The 18,489-nt window shown below is 29.3% G+C and overlaps 3 protein-coding genes across 3 annotated transcripts; all 3 read left to right on the plus strand.

Annotated features, from left to right (window-relative positions):
- Window positions 1–237: 237 nt before the first annotated feature.
- Window positions 238–897, plus strand: CABS01_11761 (AT hook domain-containing protein; the record flags this gene model as incomplete). Its single annotated transcript, XM_060545115.1, has 2 exons — window positions 238–329; window positions 501–897. 2 exons carry the CDS (start codon window positions 238–240, stop codon window positions 895–897), a joined length of 489 nt encoding a protein of 162 aa, XP_060397232.1.
- A 689-nt stretch (window positions 898–1,586) lies between these two features.
- On the plus strand, window positions 1,587–11,236 carry CABS01_11762 (uncharacterized protein; the record flags this gene model as incomplete). Its single annotated transcript, XM_060545116.1, has 2 exons — window positions 1,587–1,714; window positions 11,218–11,236. 2 exons carry the CDS (start codon window positions 1,587–1,589, stop codon window positions 11,234–11,236), a joined length of 147 nt encoding a protein of 48 aa, XP_060397233.1.
- Window positions 11,237–13,267: 2,031 nt separating this feature from the next.
- Window positions 13,268–13,417, plus strand: CABS01_11763 (uncharacterized protein; the record flags this gene model as incomplete). The annotated part of the gene is made up of 1 exon (XM_060545117.1): window positions 13,268–13,417. A coding segment is annotated over one exon (150 nt), but the record flags the coding sequence as incomplete, so codon positions are not given.
- Between the last annotated feature and the right edge of the window lie 5,072 nt (window positions 13,418–18,489).

Here is an 18,489-nt window from a genome sequence, read left to right on the forward strand (position 1 = left end):
CGTGACATGGCCAATTGACGCAAGTGATCTAATATCGCGGCACGAAACCATTCACAAAGAAGACTCTACAACCGCTTCAGCATTTAGAGTCACTGCACCAGCAGATATTCCAGTCGTCGCCCTTCGGGCCGAGGGTTGCCCGACGACTGACAGGCATACGGGATAATTAGGTAAGCTACTTCTATGACCTTCCGGACGCGACTCTCCAAGTTCCATCACGTGATATCGCGTTGAGCAATGGATCCAGCTGCCTCCAGCGGCACGACATCGGCAGTGGTGACGCGCTTCGTGGCGTCAGCTACCCCGCGCGACCACTGCCGTCTTCGAAGGTAAGTAAATAATTGTCACTAAGATAGGTTTGCCATCCCGCAACCCACCCCACTTCACTCCTCCTATACGATGTCGCTTGTCGTCGTTTGTGGCACAATCAACAATGGCATCATTAAAACTGTTTTCTCGTACTTGTGACTCACAAAGAATTTACTTTCATCCATTATCAGTATTTTTCGATGTTCCGTCCCGCCGCCGAAGCGTCCGTCAGCGAGTGCAGAAACTCATCATGGAAACAACTTCCGCTTCGAAGTAGCGATTCCGTCCAAGAAATCCGATCCTAGCACATATGTAGAGGTTCCCGATCAATCCGCTCCACAGCCAGCTACCGTCAACCCATCCGACGTCACGAGAGTTGTCACCCCGACCCAGACTGTATTTACTACCGACTATCGTTATCGCATCATTTCCGGCGTCTCCCCAAGCCAAGCGTCCACAAAACCCTCCCATATGATCGCGCATCCTGTGATCGCAAACGTCGTCTCCTTTGACACCCACTTCGTCCGACAAGACGGCTTCGCCTCTGAAAAGACAGCAAGCGAGCGCTTCTTCGACGTCATCAGATAGATTGCCCGTCAACCTACATGAACTGACGCCACGTCCCGCCAAGTCCCACCGGTCAGATACTCGGCCCGGCCTTCTCAACCGTGCATCTTCCACCCGAAGCGGTGCCAGTCCGTCGCGTGCCTCGCCCAGAAAGTAACTTGCCGATAGGCAGTATAGATGGCGCCTATCGCGATTCACCAATCTTGGCCCAATGAAGAGAGCGTTCCCTCTTCGTTGCATGACGTGTGGGGGACACTCGCAAGGTTTACCAAAGGGTACCAACGTGATATCCGTGAGGAACAAGGTTTGACTCTTTCATCCCAGAGCAACCTTTCGCGAGACCTTACTGATTGCTGACTGCTTCGCCGCAGGCCGACGTTGCTGCTGCCACGGAGTTATTACTCAAAGGACAAATAGTCAAGAGGTGGTACTACGATGACGCCCCGGCCCGAGACGATATTGGGGATTCGCCGTCTATTGAGCAAATTATGAATATACTGGAGAATTCCAGGTTTTATTCCGATGTGGGCTATTACGAAGCTTCGTGGAATCAAGTCATCTACGGCGAAGTGTTGCGGCTGGCGGTGCCATTGCCATGTCGAGGGTCCGAGGTAATAGTGTCATACGTACTGTGGTGAGTACATCTTGGGACGGGCACTTCTGCCAACAACAGGGGGCCCAGTGACACGAGTTTCTGTCCATCCCGACTAATGCAAAACGGCCCGACTGCTAAGATCATCGATTACTATGTTGACACCGGAGGATTCTCCCGCAAGATCGACTATTACATGCTCATCAACCCCGAGGCGCCATACGCGAGCGCGATCCAGGAACTCCGGTATTAGGATGACCTGTCTCTCAGTCAATCACACCGGCTACCAGCCCTTGTGCCGAAGACCCGTCGACTGAGCATCGAGACCAAGGGTCCCGACGAAGAGCTCATCGATGCCAAGACATAACTTTTGATCCGGCCAGATGCTTAGTGGGTTATCCTCAACGGCTTGCCAATCACAACGAAGCCCCCCCGGCCTCTGCCAGACTTCATACCCGGCGTCACAGCCGAGGGTCACAAGTGATATCTCGTAGCCAGCACTCGCAATGATACCGAAACGGTGTGTTACGTCTCGGGCCGTGTTATGACTTGGTTAGACACATGTGAGCTAATTTGCGGCAGATATCTTAGGTGAGCCAAGAGTTGGGCACAACCGAGAAAGCCATCGGCGTCTGCTCCATCGTGCGACCTGGCGCGATAGGCACGTATGGTATCCTGGCCTACCTTTCAGCGATATTTCATCCCGCCACAAACGTCGATCGCCGCAAGTTGACAATCAGGGCGTCAAGTCATTATGCGCTTGGCGGAGGAAGGCCTGCCGCTGCTCTAGGACTTTATAGACGTTGTCATAGATGGAATTTGAGGCAATGCCGTTATGGCTTTGGGTCGGGCAACCTTGGAACATCGTTCATGTCATGGAGAATACGTCTGCATTGATTGCTTAGGTAGACTGAGATGCGGGTGAGATAGAGCGAGAGCTAGACTGTCGTAATGGAGGGATTACCGGTCATTCATGCGAGCCTTTGTGCCTCTTGTCCAATCAGTCACCACACGAGAACGTGCCAAGCAGGAGCCGGTTCTCGTGCTGTGTCCTCAGGAAATGCGGCGGGTCTGATAGATGCACTCGTGGTGCGTATGGTCGGGTTGTTGTTTAGGTATATGATGAATGAGCTTGACGAGAGATGTAGAAACATGTCGCTGAATGAGATGCCCGGTGCGCTTTCTCTCTTCTCCTCGATTGTGGGAATCGGATGATAGAGTTGAAGTGGGATTGTCAATTTAGTCGCTGGTTAGTGTCGGCGTACTTTACTTGGGATCTTGGACCTAGGTACTTAGGCTGACTTACCTGACCCGGGGTAAGTTCCTTCTGTACCTTGAGGAATCGCGAGCTTAGATAAGATGGCTAAGGTACTGATAACCTTGCCCGACGGTGTCCGGGCAAGCTGACCATTCTAGGCACCTTGGGCTGCCTGCGCGGCCTTGGGCGAGGTGCTTTTGTAAGGTGCTCCAAACTTCCACCTAGGCAGTTTGATGAGATACCTTAGGGATAAGAATGCTTATCCGATGCACTGCCAACCCGAAAATTCAAAGACACCCCCGCTCACTCATTGCCGCCGTTCATATTTGGTTTGGTCCTTGCTCGGACGGGCTCCAGGCAAAGGCGAATCTAAGAATTTGGCGACATAGCGGGCGACATCAGGTAATCATTCGTTGTCTATTGATGAGACAAGCAGCAGAGCTTAACCACTTTACTGCTCCTAACACCTTAGCAGGTACCTACACGGGAGGGGGGCGCTCTCAACAGAGGTCCTTTTCAATGCTGCTTAAGGGGGGTATGTCCGTAGGGGACCAGTCCGCTGGTTGAGTGACCCTTCGTCTTGAAGGCGGACGCTCTATATGCCAAGGTGCCCCTTTTCCCCTCGTTGACTGTTCTTGATAATGCCCCGAATCCCTCGGGCTTTGAGATCTCTACCTACTGGAATTTCCGGTCTAAGGTATTCAAGGAAATCCGCCCTGCTAGCATAGCGGGCTAAGATATGAGAGGAAGGGGCGCACTTGCCGTTAAGTCAATATCAATACTGCATTGTGAACACGGGGTGGTATCTATCTTGGGCTACTACCCAATTAAGCGATCTTCTAAGCGAATTCAGCCAGCAGAAAGAACGACCTCTGCCGTGCGCCCCTCCTCCACTAGTCTTTGAGGGTCTGCGCAGCGGTAGGTAAGGTACGTTCCTTGTGCCTAGGTATCTTACCTAGGTAGTAAGATAGGTATCCCGCCGTGCCCGCGACTCCCTTGTTACTCAGCCAACGGCCCCCAGTCCATCCGTCTACATCATCAAATCAATCGCATCGGCTAAACCTCAACCCAATCGACGCGCATACTGTCATACTGTCGACAATCATGTGGGAGTCAATCGCTTCTTGGATACAGACGCTCCCCGGCGCCTGTGCTCACAACTTCGACTGCGACTATGACTGCGACTGCGCCTCGAATCCCTAACCTCCTCAAAACTCTCTAAAATCCTCACCGGCAAAGTCATTTACTATGTGTGATCGCACTGAAACCATGGTCGACAGCTCCGATACCATGAGCTATCGCTCGGGCACCATGATTGAATGCTCCAAGTCGGTGGCCGGAAGAAAAATGTCGTTTGCGCAAATAAAACTTGTGAAGCTTCCACTGGGAAACGAGAGCACTATCAAGCGATGATTCTCTGGCCATCCCACCAGCCCGGAATCTCTCTCAGTTCGAGGCCTTGAGGCAGGAGCTTGATCTGAACGACAGCGTGTTCGTCTCAGATGCAGCTCAAGGTAACCTCCCGTCATGACCCTTTGGGCATCCAATGTACTCCATGTCTAACTTCTCTCGCTCTGTCAGTACCACTGCTCCTATCACCAAGGACTACGTGCCTGGAGGTATACCGCACGGACAAATCGACTTTTGCATCTATCTTGACCCGACAGCCGACGCACAAGCAAGGTACTGGCTTTGCGACAAATACTACCCAGCGCGAGTCTGTCTCATACGTTCTACGGCGCCCTGTGTCAGACCCAATCTCCGCCGGTCTAGATACTGAGAGACCTGGCCATAACTTGTATGGGGCTGTGTTGCGAATTAGCGTCTGGAAGGCGGCGCTTGAGAAAATGCTCCGTCGCGAGCTCTGGGGCGGCTCATGAAGGGGATATTTCTCTCTTCTACAGTAGATGATGTCGAGCGGAATGTCCAGCCAGATAGACTGGCCTTGGGTTGAAAAACGGACCTGCACGTCTGATTAGTTTATTGCAGCACTTCAAATTACCCAACAACCAATGCGACATGTTTTGCAGCATTTTTGTTTCCTTCAGAATCTCAAGTCCGGCATACCGGTGCCTCAATGCTGTCTGTGATGCCGAGGCTTCAATGAACGCGCAAACCAATGGTAGCGGCAACCTGCAAGGAGCTGGCTGCCTGAGAATAGCATCCCACACGCGTCAAGATTTGACCCGTATGAGTTACAATCCATCTGCTTTTGCTTGCTGCCTTGAAACGTCTACAATGGTTATCCGTATCGGATTGGAGTCAAAAACGGAATACATTGGTGATGAAATGTGCTCGTAGTACCACGGTTGAAGGGGGTGAACAATCGTCATAAGACAGTGTGGTCGGATTCCAACTGTCAAATTGGCCACGGCGGGCTCAAGCCACCTTACTAAGCGCGGCGAGCTCACCCATCGGCGCGAATCGCGCAGCAGAACTTTTACTATAGTATAAAGTAGAAAGGTCTATAAATATATATTAATTAAGAGACCAATCGGCCCTACACAGTAGTTCAACTTCGTTACGAGCTACTCAATCTAAATAACTTTCTTATTAATTACTTCTTATTATAAGTATTATAAATTAAATTAGTAATATAATACTAAGAATAAGTTATTTTAATTAAGTTCTTTATATTAACTTAATTATATAATATTATTAATTTAAGCTTATTTTAAGAAAAAAAGTAAGAGTAGCTATTATGAAACTTTATAAAATATTTATTAGTATCCTTATTATAAAATAATTAGTTCGAACTGTAAGTTAATAAAGAGATTAATTAAATTATATAAATTTTTATATAAGTATAAAAAAGAAGTTCTAACTATAAGTTAAATAAGTATTACGACTTAATATATATAACTAAAACTAGGGCCCGCCCCGTAGGCTTATAATAGTTATAATATACTATATATATAAAAGTATAGAATATAAAGTAACTCTTATAAAATAAAAAAACTATAAATAAGTTATATATAAATAAGAAATAATAATTATATAATAAGGTAATTACTATAATTACTCTAAATAAGCGCTTATTAATATTTATTAAGTAATTACCTAAATAAATAAAAGTAATTATAATAAAAAATATATTTATAAATAAACTTATATATAGTATAAACTTAAGCCGAGCTTAAGGATAGACTTTTATAACTTTTTTAATAATTAAGTTAGTATTAAATCTTACGATCGCTTTTAACTATTTTTATTAAAAACTCTTTTTAATAAAACTATAATTAATTATTAAAGCCTTACTTACTTTATAATTTATAAATATAGCTTTAAAAAAACTATTTATAATTATAATATTATTTACTTAGTACTTATAACCTTAACTTTTATTAATATATTTACTATAACTAGCTAGTTATAATACTTTAATTACTCCTATTTAATAAGTTTATTTTATAAAAAACTAACTAAATAATACGAATATTTGTTTTTTTATTTCTACCTTTACTAGCTGCTCGGGCGATTCTCAATATCGTTTACACGGTATTAATACACGGTATCAGTAAATACTCACACTATCTCGCTAGACTATTTTTTTAGATTTTCTAACTTTTTAACTTTCCCTCCTGCAAAGTTCACAACCACGGATCATAATACGAATATATTAATTATTAATAATAATAATATAGCATAGCCTATTAAAGTAGTTATACTTACTATTTAATAACTATATAATATAATATTTAAACTTAAAAACGAGAATAAGTAACTTTATTTATTTTAGTATTTTGCTTTTACTAACTACTCGGGCGATTCTTAATATCCTTTATATAGTATTAATATATAGTATTAATAAATACTCCTACTATCTTAATAAAGTATTTTTTTATAGACTTTTTACTTTTTTAACTTTCCTTTTTATAAAGTTCATAACTACGGATTATTAACGGTATAAGTAACTTTATACTTAGCTTATAATACCCTAACCTCCTTTAGTACTTAGAGCTAAGTACCCTAAACCAGAACCTTATAATAGGTCCCCAGATATTTTTTAAAGGTTTTTTATTTAAGCTAGGGCCTATTTATACTATTATAAGACCTTTTTTATTATTAAAACCGATAAGGTTTATTACGTAGCTTTATTTTTTAAAATAAATACCCTTATTTAGTTTAAACCTTTAATAAAAAACTATTTTAAAAACGAACGTAATATCTAAAATAAAAATACTAAGAAGATTTTTAATAATTATAATAAGTTTAAAAGAAAACTTAAAAAGACTTTTAATAACCCCGATAAAAAACGAATTACTAAATAAAAACTTATAACCCTTATATAACCCCCTAATAGAGTAATCCGCCGGGGCCGTACCGTATATTACGTATTAAAAAAACTAAGTATATTACGCTCTATACTTAACTATTAATTAAAATAGCTCCTAACTTTTTCCTATATAAAGTCCTCTAAGTTTTAGCTATTTAAAAAACGAGCTATACCTATTTTAATATATATAAGACCTTTTAATACTAACTTACGTAAATAACTAGATCTTATATTATATATTCTTTTTTATTAAAAATTATGGGGCCTTTTATATATTTTTTTATATTTATAATATAGCTTATATTAAAAGGATTTTTAGTTTTATAAAATATAATTTTTAAATTAATATTAATATATTAAATCTTAATATTTATATTAACCCGGCTATTTATAATATTTATATTATTACTTAGCTAAATTCCGTATTATTAAAAAGTACTTTACTAATTCTCGGGCGTATTTATATTAGTTATAATAATTATAGCGTCGAGCTAATTAAAGAGGGCGCCTAGCCTAAGAGGGGTAGACTTATTAATAAGTATTTTTAAAATAGTAGTTTATATATTAATAAGTTTATTGAATAGATTTATTTAGTACATTTATTTAGTTTAAATAGAGAGTAGTTTTAAGTAATATTAGAAGCGATAAAAATAAAAAGAATTTTTATAAGCTCTAAGTAATAAATATTAGCCTATTTAGCCCTTTTTTTTTAAAAAACCTCTACGTTACTATTAAAATTTAGAACTTCTATAATTAAGGGCCGCTTTTAACTATTACGGCCGACTATTATAACTAATTATTATAGCTAATTTTTATTATTAACTTTTTTAACTAGTATTATTATATAAAGGGTAGCTTACTTATCCTAAATTATATAGCGGTTTTTATATCGAAATTACTATATTATATTAAGTACGTACTTAGGGTATATTATACGTATTATATAGTTAAAAAGTATACCGTATTATATAATTTCTTTTAAAAGCGTAATTCTATTAAGGTCGATCTTTTGTGCCTATAAAGCCGGAAAAAAAACTACTATATAACCCTTATATAAAAAGGGTTAGTTAGTAAGTATATATCTAAATTTAAATAGATTACTTTTAAGCTCGATTAGGGTAATAATACGCTTATAATAGCCTTTTATTATAGCTTAAAAAAAAGTTAAAAATAACCTCTCTTAATAAACAACTAAATAAGCTTTATAATTATATTAATATAATAGTTAAGATCAATAACTAACTTTATAAACGACGTTTTAAATAAAAAAAATAGAATACTTAGAATAACCGAGCTAAACTTAATAATAAACGTAAGTATAAACTAACGACTACTATAATAAAGTATTATAGCGGACTAATAAATCTTAGTATTATTAAAAAAGAATAACCTCGCTAAAAAAAAGGACTTTAAGTATTATAATTATAATAAAATAAGATATATAACTAAAAATTATTAATAACCTAAGTATATTTAATATTAACCTATTTTAAAAAAGCGAGCTAATATTATAAATAAAGAAGTCCCTTATAAGTAACTCTTATAAACGGCTTATTATAATAATAATTATCTTACTTATTAAGATAGTAAAAAATAAATAGGATAGTACCTAAAGCGACCTAAAAATAAGGGATAATCTAGATATAATATTATACTATTTATTAAGACCTTAGTAATAATAATAAAAAAAATATATCTACTTACTAACCCTATACTCTTAAAAAAAAAATATTAAATATATTACTACGCTCTCTTAGATTTATAAAAATATGAAAAAAAAAGCTAAAATAGACCCCGTTATAAAAAATATATTTTACTTTTTTAAAAAACAAATTAAGTAAAAACTCTTAGCTAATATAAAAGAATAACTCCTTAAATTTTTAAAAAAAGGACCCGATACTAAAACAATTATAAGTAGCCTTATTTATATAATATAACGAAACTATATAAACTAAAAATAATTTACTAAGTCTAAAAAAGGACTTAATTTAAATAAAATCCTAACTAAGTCTATTTATATAATATAGAAAATAAATAGTAATAGAAAATTTATTCGTAAAGTTAAAAAGTAGCTTAAAAACCTCTTATATAAAAATAAGATTAAAGTATTTAAAAAACTAATTCTTAATTCTAGAGTTATAAAAAAAAATTTTAATTTTAAAAAAGAAAATATTAAAGTAAGAACTAGTTCTTTTTATTTTAATAAAATAGAATTATTTTATAATTCGAACGAACTTTATAATATTACTTAATAACATATTTAAATAGAGATCGATTATAAAATACTACTTAGTATTAATAATATTAGCTTTAAAAAGGATAATAACGAACTATAGTATAGATATATTTATTTATTTAAAAATAACTAAACCGTTTAGTTTTATAAAACTAAAGAACGTAAAAAGGTTATAATAACCCCTTATATAAATAAAAACTACTCTTTACTCGACCCTAAAAACCCCTTTTATAAGAAATTATTTTAAATAAAATACTTAAATTATAAATACTTTTAGTACTTTATATATAAATAAAATAGTTACTTCTACTTATAAAAATACGATAATAAGCTTATTAAGGATATTTATATAAAAAACTAACTACTTAGTTAGATATTACTAAGCTTTAATAATAATAATAAAGTAATATTTAGCCCAAACCCTAGCTTTTTTATAAAGTACTTTAATAATAAATATATAGAATAAGAAAACTATAAATATAACTAATATTAAGTTTATTATATTAGAAAAGCTAAGGCCTAGAGAGAATAATAAGAACTATATAAATAAGGTACTTAATAAAAAAAGTATATAATAAAAGACTAAAAAAGCTAATTATAAAAAAACGATAAAAATTAAAAATAAAAAAAAAGTTCTTATATATAATTAGATAACGTAACGACGTATGTTTATAAATTAACTTTAATATTTACGGACGAGGATTAAATATTATTATTAATAATAGTATATAAAAAACCTATATTTTACTAAGAATAGTAAATAAACTTAATCTATCATAAATATAAAAAGATAACCTATATTAATTATAAATAATAAAAAAAGAACGAATTAAATATAATTATAAATATATTAATTAAAAGACCGTATACTTCTTAATATATATTAATAATTAGTAAGAATAATTATAATACAATATTATAAAAATCGAAAATATTAATATCATCCTAGGAATTTTATAGTTATAAAAGCATAATTTATAAATAAATTAGATTACTAACTAGGTCCTCTAAGAAAATCTAGTTATTAAATAACATAAAAAAAAAGGGTTTAAACGGATTTTTAATAACTTTTAAAAAATAAGAATAAATATAATATATAGCTTTTATTAAGATAATAAAAAGCTTTAAGAAGTTTATAATTAATATTAATAATCAGAGATCGTAACGACTTTAAACTATACTTAAAAAATACTAAATATATATAGAACTATTTATAAAACCTAAAGAAATAGGATTATTAGAATATAGTAACTAGAATATAAAAATCGAACTTAAAAAAGGAACGTAACCTAGGTTCTTTTTAATATATTTAATAAATTAAAAAGAATAAGAATATCTTAATAAGTATATTAATAAGAAACTTAAAAAAGGACTTATTTAACTATCGAATTCTCTTATAAAATTACTTTTATTTCTTATATTAAAAAAAGGAGTAAAGAAACGAAAACTAGTTATTAACTATAAAAAACTTAATAAAATTGTAAAAAAAAATTACTATCCCTTACTACTTATTACTAAGCTTAGAAATCTATTTTATAAAACTAATTAGTTTATTATTATAAATCTTAAAAAAGTATTTAACTAAATTCGGATTAAAAAAAAAAGATAAATAAAAAACGGTATTCTAAACTTATAAAGAACTCTTTAAGTACTTTATTATACCCTTTAGACTTACTAACGCTCTAATAACTTTTTAAATAATAATTAATTACGTACTCTAGGAGTATATTAATATCTTTATTATTATTTATATTAATAATATTCTTATTTTCTTTCCTAATTTTAAGATATATAAAAAGTATATTTATATAATATTCTAAAAGCTTTAAAACGCTAAGCTATTTACCAAACCTTCTAAATATAAGTTTTATATAAAAAAAATAAACTTCTTTAAATATATTATTATACTAAGATAAATCTATATATAAATATTAAAAATAAAAGTAGTTAGGGACTAGCTTATATTATAAAACATTAAGGACGTATAAGGATTTTTAGGATTCGTTAATTTTTATTAATAATTCCTTAAAAACTATATTAATATAATTAAACTTTTTAATAACCTAATATAAAAAAATACCCTATTTATTTAGGATCCTAAGTATAAAAAAGTATTTATTAAAATTAAAAATATAGTCGTCTCTAAACTAATTACTATAATCCTAGACCCTTAAAAACCTTTTAAAATTAAGATTAATACTTTAAATTTATTATAAAAACGGTCCTAAGATAACGAAATAAGTAAAAAAAAGCTCTATTTATATTACTTCTACTCTAAAATATTCTATAAAACAAAATTAAATTAATAAATCTATAATAAAGAACTAATAATTATTATCGAAGTATTTTAAAAATAGAGGCTATAGTTATTTAGAACTAAGTACGAAATTATAATTTATATAAACTATAAGAACTTTATAAACTTTATAATAAATAAGAACCCCTTTGGGGTCCGGTCTGCCTTATTAGGGGCTATCTTCGCCTTCACGGGTAAGCTAGTTTATTAGGGTTAATATTGAGTTTTTATTACGTATTTTAATAAGACTTTATAACTAACTATAGCCGGCTATAGCCGTTATTAATTATTAATACTAACTAAACTTAAGATATTAATAACCCCGCTACTATAATATATTAATTACTTTCTTAATAACTAAATATTACCCCTTATTTTCTCTTTTTATCTTATTTAATAATAACCTCTTTTTATTAATATTCTTATTTAATACGCTTACTTACGCTCTTTTTAAGTTATTAATTATATTATTAAGTCTAAGCTTATTTATATTTTTTTATTATATTAAAAGGGCGCTAATAAGGGCGACGCTTATTATAATATATTTATTTATTTTTTATAAATTAATATTATTAATATAATATTTATTAAAGTAGTCTTTTTATAGCTCGGGGTCGTTTAGTATAATATTTATAAGATCGAACTTCTAGTTTTTAAAAAAGCCCTAAGGGTCGATAGGTTATTAATAACGTCTTAGTATTTTAATAAAGTATACTTAAAGTAGATAGTTAAATAGTAATAACGATAGTAATAGCAAGGGAAGCGTTTTTAACTTTAATAAAAGAAACGAGGTAATAAATATATATATATATATAAGTAAAGTTAAGAGTACTAGGGTAGATATCGTAAGGTCGGGATTATTCTTAACGATAGTAACGAGGGTATTTCTAATACTATTATTATAAGCTATTATTACTTAGAAAAGTAGCTAACTTAGCTAGATACGTAATAAGCTTATAAAGTAGTAATATTAGGTACTTAATATTACTATTAATAATCCGTAGTTATAAACTTTATAAGAGGGAGAGTTAAAAAGTTAAAAAATTAAAAAAAAATAGTTTAGTAAGATAGTATAAGTATTTACTAATACCGTATATTAATATTATATAATCGATATCGAAAATCGCCCGAGTAGCTAGTAAAAGTAGAATATTAAAATAAATATAACAAATAAGAACCTAAATAAATAATAAGTTAAATAGAGCGAATTTCTATTTAAATTTAATTTCTAAAATATTTATTAAAAAGGTTTAGAAAATAATAAGATAAACGCTCTTAATAAAAGACCTAACTATAAAATCGCAGTCCCTAAAAAAACATAAATTATTCTTAAATAAAAGAAAAATAGTAGCTTTGTATTAATTATAAAACTCTTTATAATAACTAAAAAGATTAGTACTAGCCTAATTATAAAAATAACCCCTAAGCTTATTATAAAAATTTATAATATATTAGTATACGGTTATTAAGAAATTATTAAAACGTAAAAACGGATTCGTTAGTATTATAATAAATCTACTATATATACTAAAATTATAAAAGTAATTAAGGATTATACAACTTATAAAAAAAGTAAGAATAGCTTATATAAACTTTATAACGAGCTATAATTACTATAACTACTAATAAAAATATAATAATTAATTATATAAGACTTTATTATTAAATTACTAAAGTCTAGAGAACTATTTACTAAAGTATAGTATAATAGTATTTTAGTTATAGTTAACTAACTTACTAAGTTTACTTACTTTATTCTTTATAAAGAATTTAGTACTATAAAAAACCTAGTATACGTATTTACTAAAGTTATATTCTTAAACTACGGTTTATTAAAAGAAATCATTTTTAATAAAAATAAGCTATTTATTTCGAAATTTTAAAAATCTCTAATTTCGTAACTTAGTATAGACTATAAACTATTAATATTATTTTATCTATAACCCGATAAATAAATAAAAAGAATTAACTAGATCTTTAAAATATATTTTTATTATTATATAAACTATGACTAGGATAATTAAGTAATATTTCTATTAATAGCCTAGTTCGTATATAATAATATAATTAATAAAAATATAAAAAAATCTCCGTTTTACTTTAATTATGGATTTTAGTTAATAGTATATAGAGAAGTATAATAAGGATTATAAGCTATAAAAACTATAATAAACGTAAATAAACTTAAAGAAATCTATAAATAAGTATTAATAGACCTCGGGTTCGTATAATAATATATAAAGAAAAACGCGGATAAATTAAAAATTAAAGGATTATTTTTAAAAAAAGGGGATAGTACTTATCTCTTTTATTATAATGTTAAAATAAAATAACTAAGTAATAAATTAAATTATAAAAAACTCAAACCTTTCGAAATTATTAAAAAAGTCTTATTAATTAATTACGAACTAAGATTACTAAATACGATATAATACTATCCCGTCTTTTATATCTTATTACTCGAACTTATACTAAAAGAATCATATACAAAAGATTATATTATTATTAAACTAAATTAACTAAAATATAAAATTAAATATATTATTAACTATAGAATTAAAAATAAAACATAAGAATTCTTTATTAAATAGAAGGGTTATAAATATAAAAAAAATATATAAAAACTTATTATAAACTTTTAGAACTCTTAGGAATCCTTTTTAAAATACTAAAGTTAAAATTAAAACTAGAACTCTTAGTTATTATAATATCCTAATTAATTACTCTAAAAATATTACTAAATTACGCTTTTTATATAGTAGCTAACTTATTCTCGTTAATAATATTAAGAGGATTAAGAATCGCTTTCCCCCTTTTAAATAATATCTTTTTTTTAAAAAAAAATAATTTAATTTTAATAAAGACTAATTTAATTTAATTTATATATAACGTAAAGCTTTTACCTATTTTTTTAAAAAAAAGCTCCTCTATTTCCTCTTTATGTTCTAACTTATTAGTTTTAAATAAAAAACGATTTATTATAAATATAATTAATATAAAAAAAATACTAATAAGAAAAAAAAAACTTACGATTATATATAGTACTAGTAGTTACGTTATGAGAACGACTACGACGTATATATTTATAATACCTTAATTTACTTTTTAATATTTTATATCTTCGCCCTAATAAATAATAAAATAAGTAAGGTATTACGATTTTAAATCCTCGCTCCTTAATTTCAAAAATAAGCTTTAGTTAATAATATATTAAAAATTTAAGAAATATCTTAGTATTTTTAGAAAAATCACTTAATAAGCCCTAACTTAGGCCATAACGACTTATTTATAAGTTTATAAAAATAAGACTTCTAAAAAAGAGACCTAATATTACGACTTAATATATATAACTAAAACTAGGGCCCGCCCTATAAGCTTATAACGGCTATAATATATTATATATATAAAAATATAGAATATAGGGTAACTCTTATAGAATAAAAGAACTATAAATAAGTTATATATAAATAAAAAATAGTAATTACGTAATAGAATAATTATTATAATTACTTTAAATAAGCGCTTATTAATATTTACTAAGTAATTACTTAAATAAATAAAAATAATTATAATAAAAAATATATTTATAAATAAACTTATATATAGTATAAACGTAAGCTAAGCTTAAAGATAGACTTCTATAGCTTCTTTAATAATTAACTTAATATTAAATCTTATAATTATTTTTAACTATTTTTATTAAAAACCCTTTTTAATAAAACTATAATTAATTACTAAAGCCTTACTTATTTTATAACTTATAAATATAGTTTTAAAAAAGCTATTTATAATTATAATACTATTTACTTAGTACTCGTAGCCTTAACTTCTGCTAATATACTTATTATAACTAGCTAGCCGTAATAATAAGCTATAATAATTAAAAATAAAGGCCGTAATTAGCCGTTACTTAATTAACTATATTTCTTTTTATTTATTTTTTTACTTTTACTAGCTACTTAGGCAATTCTTAATATCGGTTAAATAGTATTAATATATAATATTAATAAATATTCTTACTATCTCGTTAAAGTATCTTTTTTTAAATATTCTTCTATCTTTTTAAACTTTCCCTCTTATAAAGTTTGTAATTATAGAGTATTAATAATAATATTAAGTACTTAATATTACTACTTTATAAACCGTTTACTTAGCTAAGTTTACGGCCTTTTAAGTAATAATAACTTATAATAGTAGTATTAAAAATACTATTATTATTATTACTAAGAACAGTTAGCACTAACCTTTTTATTATTAGTATTTAATATACGTTAACTTATTTATTTTTAATATTCTACCTTTACTAGCTACTCGGGCGATTCTCGATATCGTTTATATAATATTAATATATAATATTAATAAATACTCCCACTATCTCGATAGAATATTTATATTAGCCCGGCTATTTATAACGTTTATACTATTACTTAGCTAAATTCTATACTATTAAAAAGTACTTTACTAATCCTTAGGTATATTTATATTAGTTATAATAGCTATAGCGTCGAGCTAGTTAAAGAGGGCGCCTAGCCCGAGAGGGGTAGACTTATTAATGGGCATTTTTAGAGAGTTCTAACTTATTAATTACTAACTTAGAGTAGTAATTTATATATTAATAGGTTTATTTAATAAATATATTTAGTAAATTTATTTAGTTTAAATAGAGCTTTAGGTAATATTAAAAGTAATAAGGATAAAAAGAATCTTTATAAGCTCTAAGTAATAGATATTAGCCTATTTAGTTCTTTTTTTAAAAACGTCTACGTTATTATTAAAATTTAGAACTTCTATAGTTAAGGAAGGCTACCTCTAACTATTATAACCGACTATTATAACTAACTATTATAGCTAACTTTTATTATTAACCTTTCTAGCCGGCGCCGCTACGTAAGTATATTACTTAGCTTATCGTTAGTAAATAGTTAAAGAGGGTAGCTTATCTATTCTAAATTATATAACGGTTTTCGTATTAAAATTATTATATTATATTAAGTACGTACTTAGGGTATATTATACGTATTATATAGTTAAAAAGTATACTATATTATATAATTTCTTTTAAAAGCGTAATCTTATTAACGTTAATCTTTTATACTTATAAAGTCGAAAAAAAACTACTATATAGTATATTAATTACTTTTTTAATAACTAAATACTACCCCTTGCTTTCTCTTTTTATTTTATTTAATAATAACCTCTCTTTAATATTCTTATTTAATATGCTTACCTATACTCTTTCTAAGTTCTTAATTATATTATTAAGTCTAGGCTTATTTATACTACTTTATTATATTAAAAAGGCGCTAATAAGAGTAATACTTATTATAATATATTTATTTATTTTTTGTAAATCGATATTATTAATATAGTATCTATTAAAGCGGCCTTTTTATAGCTTAGGGTCGTTAAATATAATACTTATATAGTAGTTTTTTTCTAGATTTATAAGTATAAAAAATCGACCTTAACGGGATTACGCTTTTAAAAGAAATTATATAATATAATATACTTTTTAATTATATAATATACGTAATATACCCTAAGTACGCGCTTAACGTAATATAGTAATTTTAATATAAAAACTATTATATAATTTAGGATAGGTAAGCTGCCCTCTTTATTACGTAGTAGCGCTAGTTAAAAAGGTTAATAATAAAGGTCGGCTATAATAATTAGCCGTAATAATCGGCCGTAATAATTAGAAGCGGCCCTTAATTATAGAGGTTCTAAACTTTAATAGTAACGTAGAGGTTTTTAAAAAAAGGGCTAAATAGACTAATATTTACTACTCTTTATATTAGAGCTTATAAAGATTTTTTCTATTCTTATCGCTTTTAATATTACTTAAAGCTACTTTTTATTTAAACTAAATAAATTTACTAAATAAACTTATTAATATATAAACTACTACCTAAATAGCTAGTTAAATAACTAATTAAGAAGTTAGTTAGTTAAAATACTACTTTAATAAGAACCTACTCTATTCTTAGTATATAGTTAGTAATTAATAAGCTAAAAATGCCCATTAATAAGTCTACTCTTCTTAAGCTAGGCGCCCTCTTTAGTAAGCTCGATACTATAATTATCGTAGCTAATATAAATATATTTAAAAATTAGTAAAGTATTTTTTAATAATATAGAATTTAGCTAAGTAATAATATAAACGTTATAAATAATTAGGCTAATATAGACGTTAAGATTTAGTATATTAATATTAATTTAAAAATTATACTTTATAAAGCTAGAAATCCCTTTAATATAAGCTATATTATAAATATAAGGGAATATATAAAAGGCCCCCTAACTTTTAATAAAAAGGAGTATATAATATAAAATTTAGTTACTTATATAGGTTAGTATTAGGAGGTCTTATATACGTTAAAGTAAGTATAGCTCGCCCTCTAAACGGCTAGAACTTAGAGGATTATGGGGGAAGGTTAGGAGCTATTTTAATTAGTAATTAAGTATAGAGCGTAATATACCTAGTTTTCTTTAATATATAATATATAGTATAGCCCCGGCGGATTGCTCCGTTAGAGGGAAGTATAATACTTATATAGTAGTTTTTTTCCGGCTTTATAAGCGCAAAAGATCGACCTTAACGGGATTACGCTTTTAAAAAAAATTATATAATACGGTATACTTTTTAATTATATAATATACGTAATATGCCCTAAATACGTACTTAACGTAATATAGTAATTTCGATACGAAAACTACTATATAATTCGGGATAAATAAGCTGCCCTTTACGTAGCGGCGCTAATTAGAAAGGTCGATAGTAAAAGTTAGCCGTAATAATTAGCTATAATAGTTAGCTATAATAGTTAGAAACGGCCCTTAACCGCAGAGGTTCTAAACCTTAATAGCGACGTAGAGGTTTTTAGAGAAAGGGCTAAATAGGCTAATATCTACTATTTATACTAGAGCTTATAAAAATTCTTTTTATCCTCAT

This window comes from Colletotrichum abscissum (genome assembly GCF_030869225.1).
Source record: "Colletotrichum abscissum strain IMI 504890 chromosome Unknown Scaffold_33.1, whole genome shotgun sequence".
Taxonomy (NCBI): Eukaryota; Fungi; Ascomycota; class Sordariomycetes; order Glomerellales; family Glomerellaceae; genus Colletotrichum; species Colletotrichum abscissum.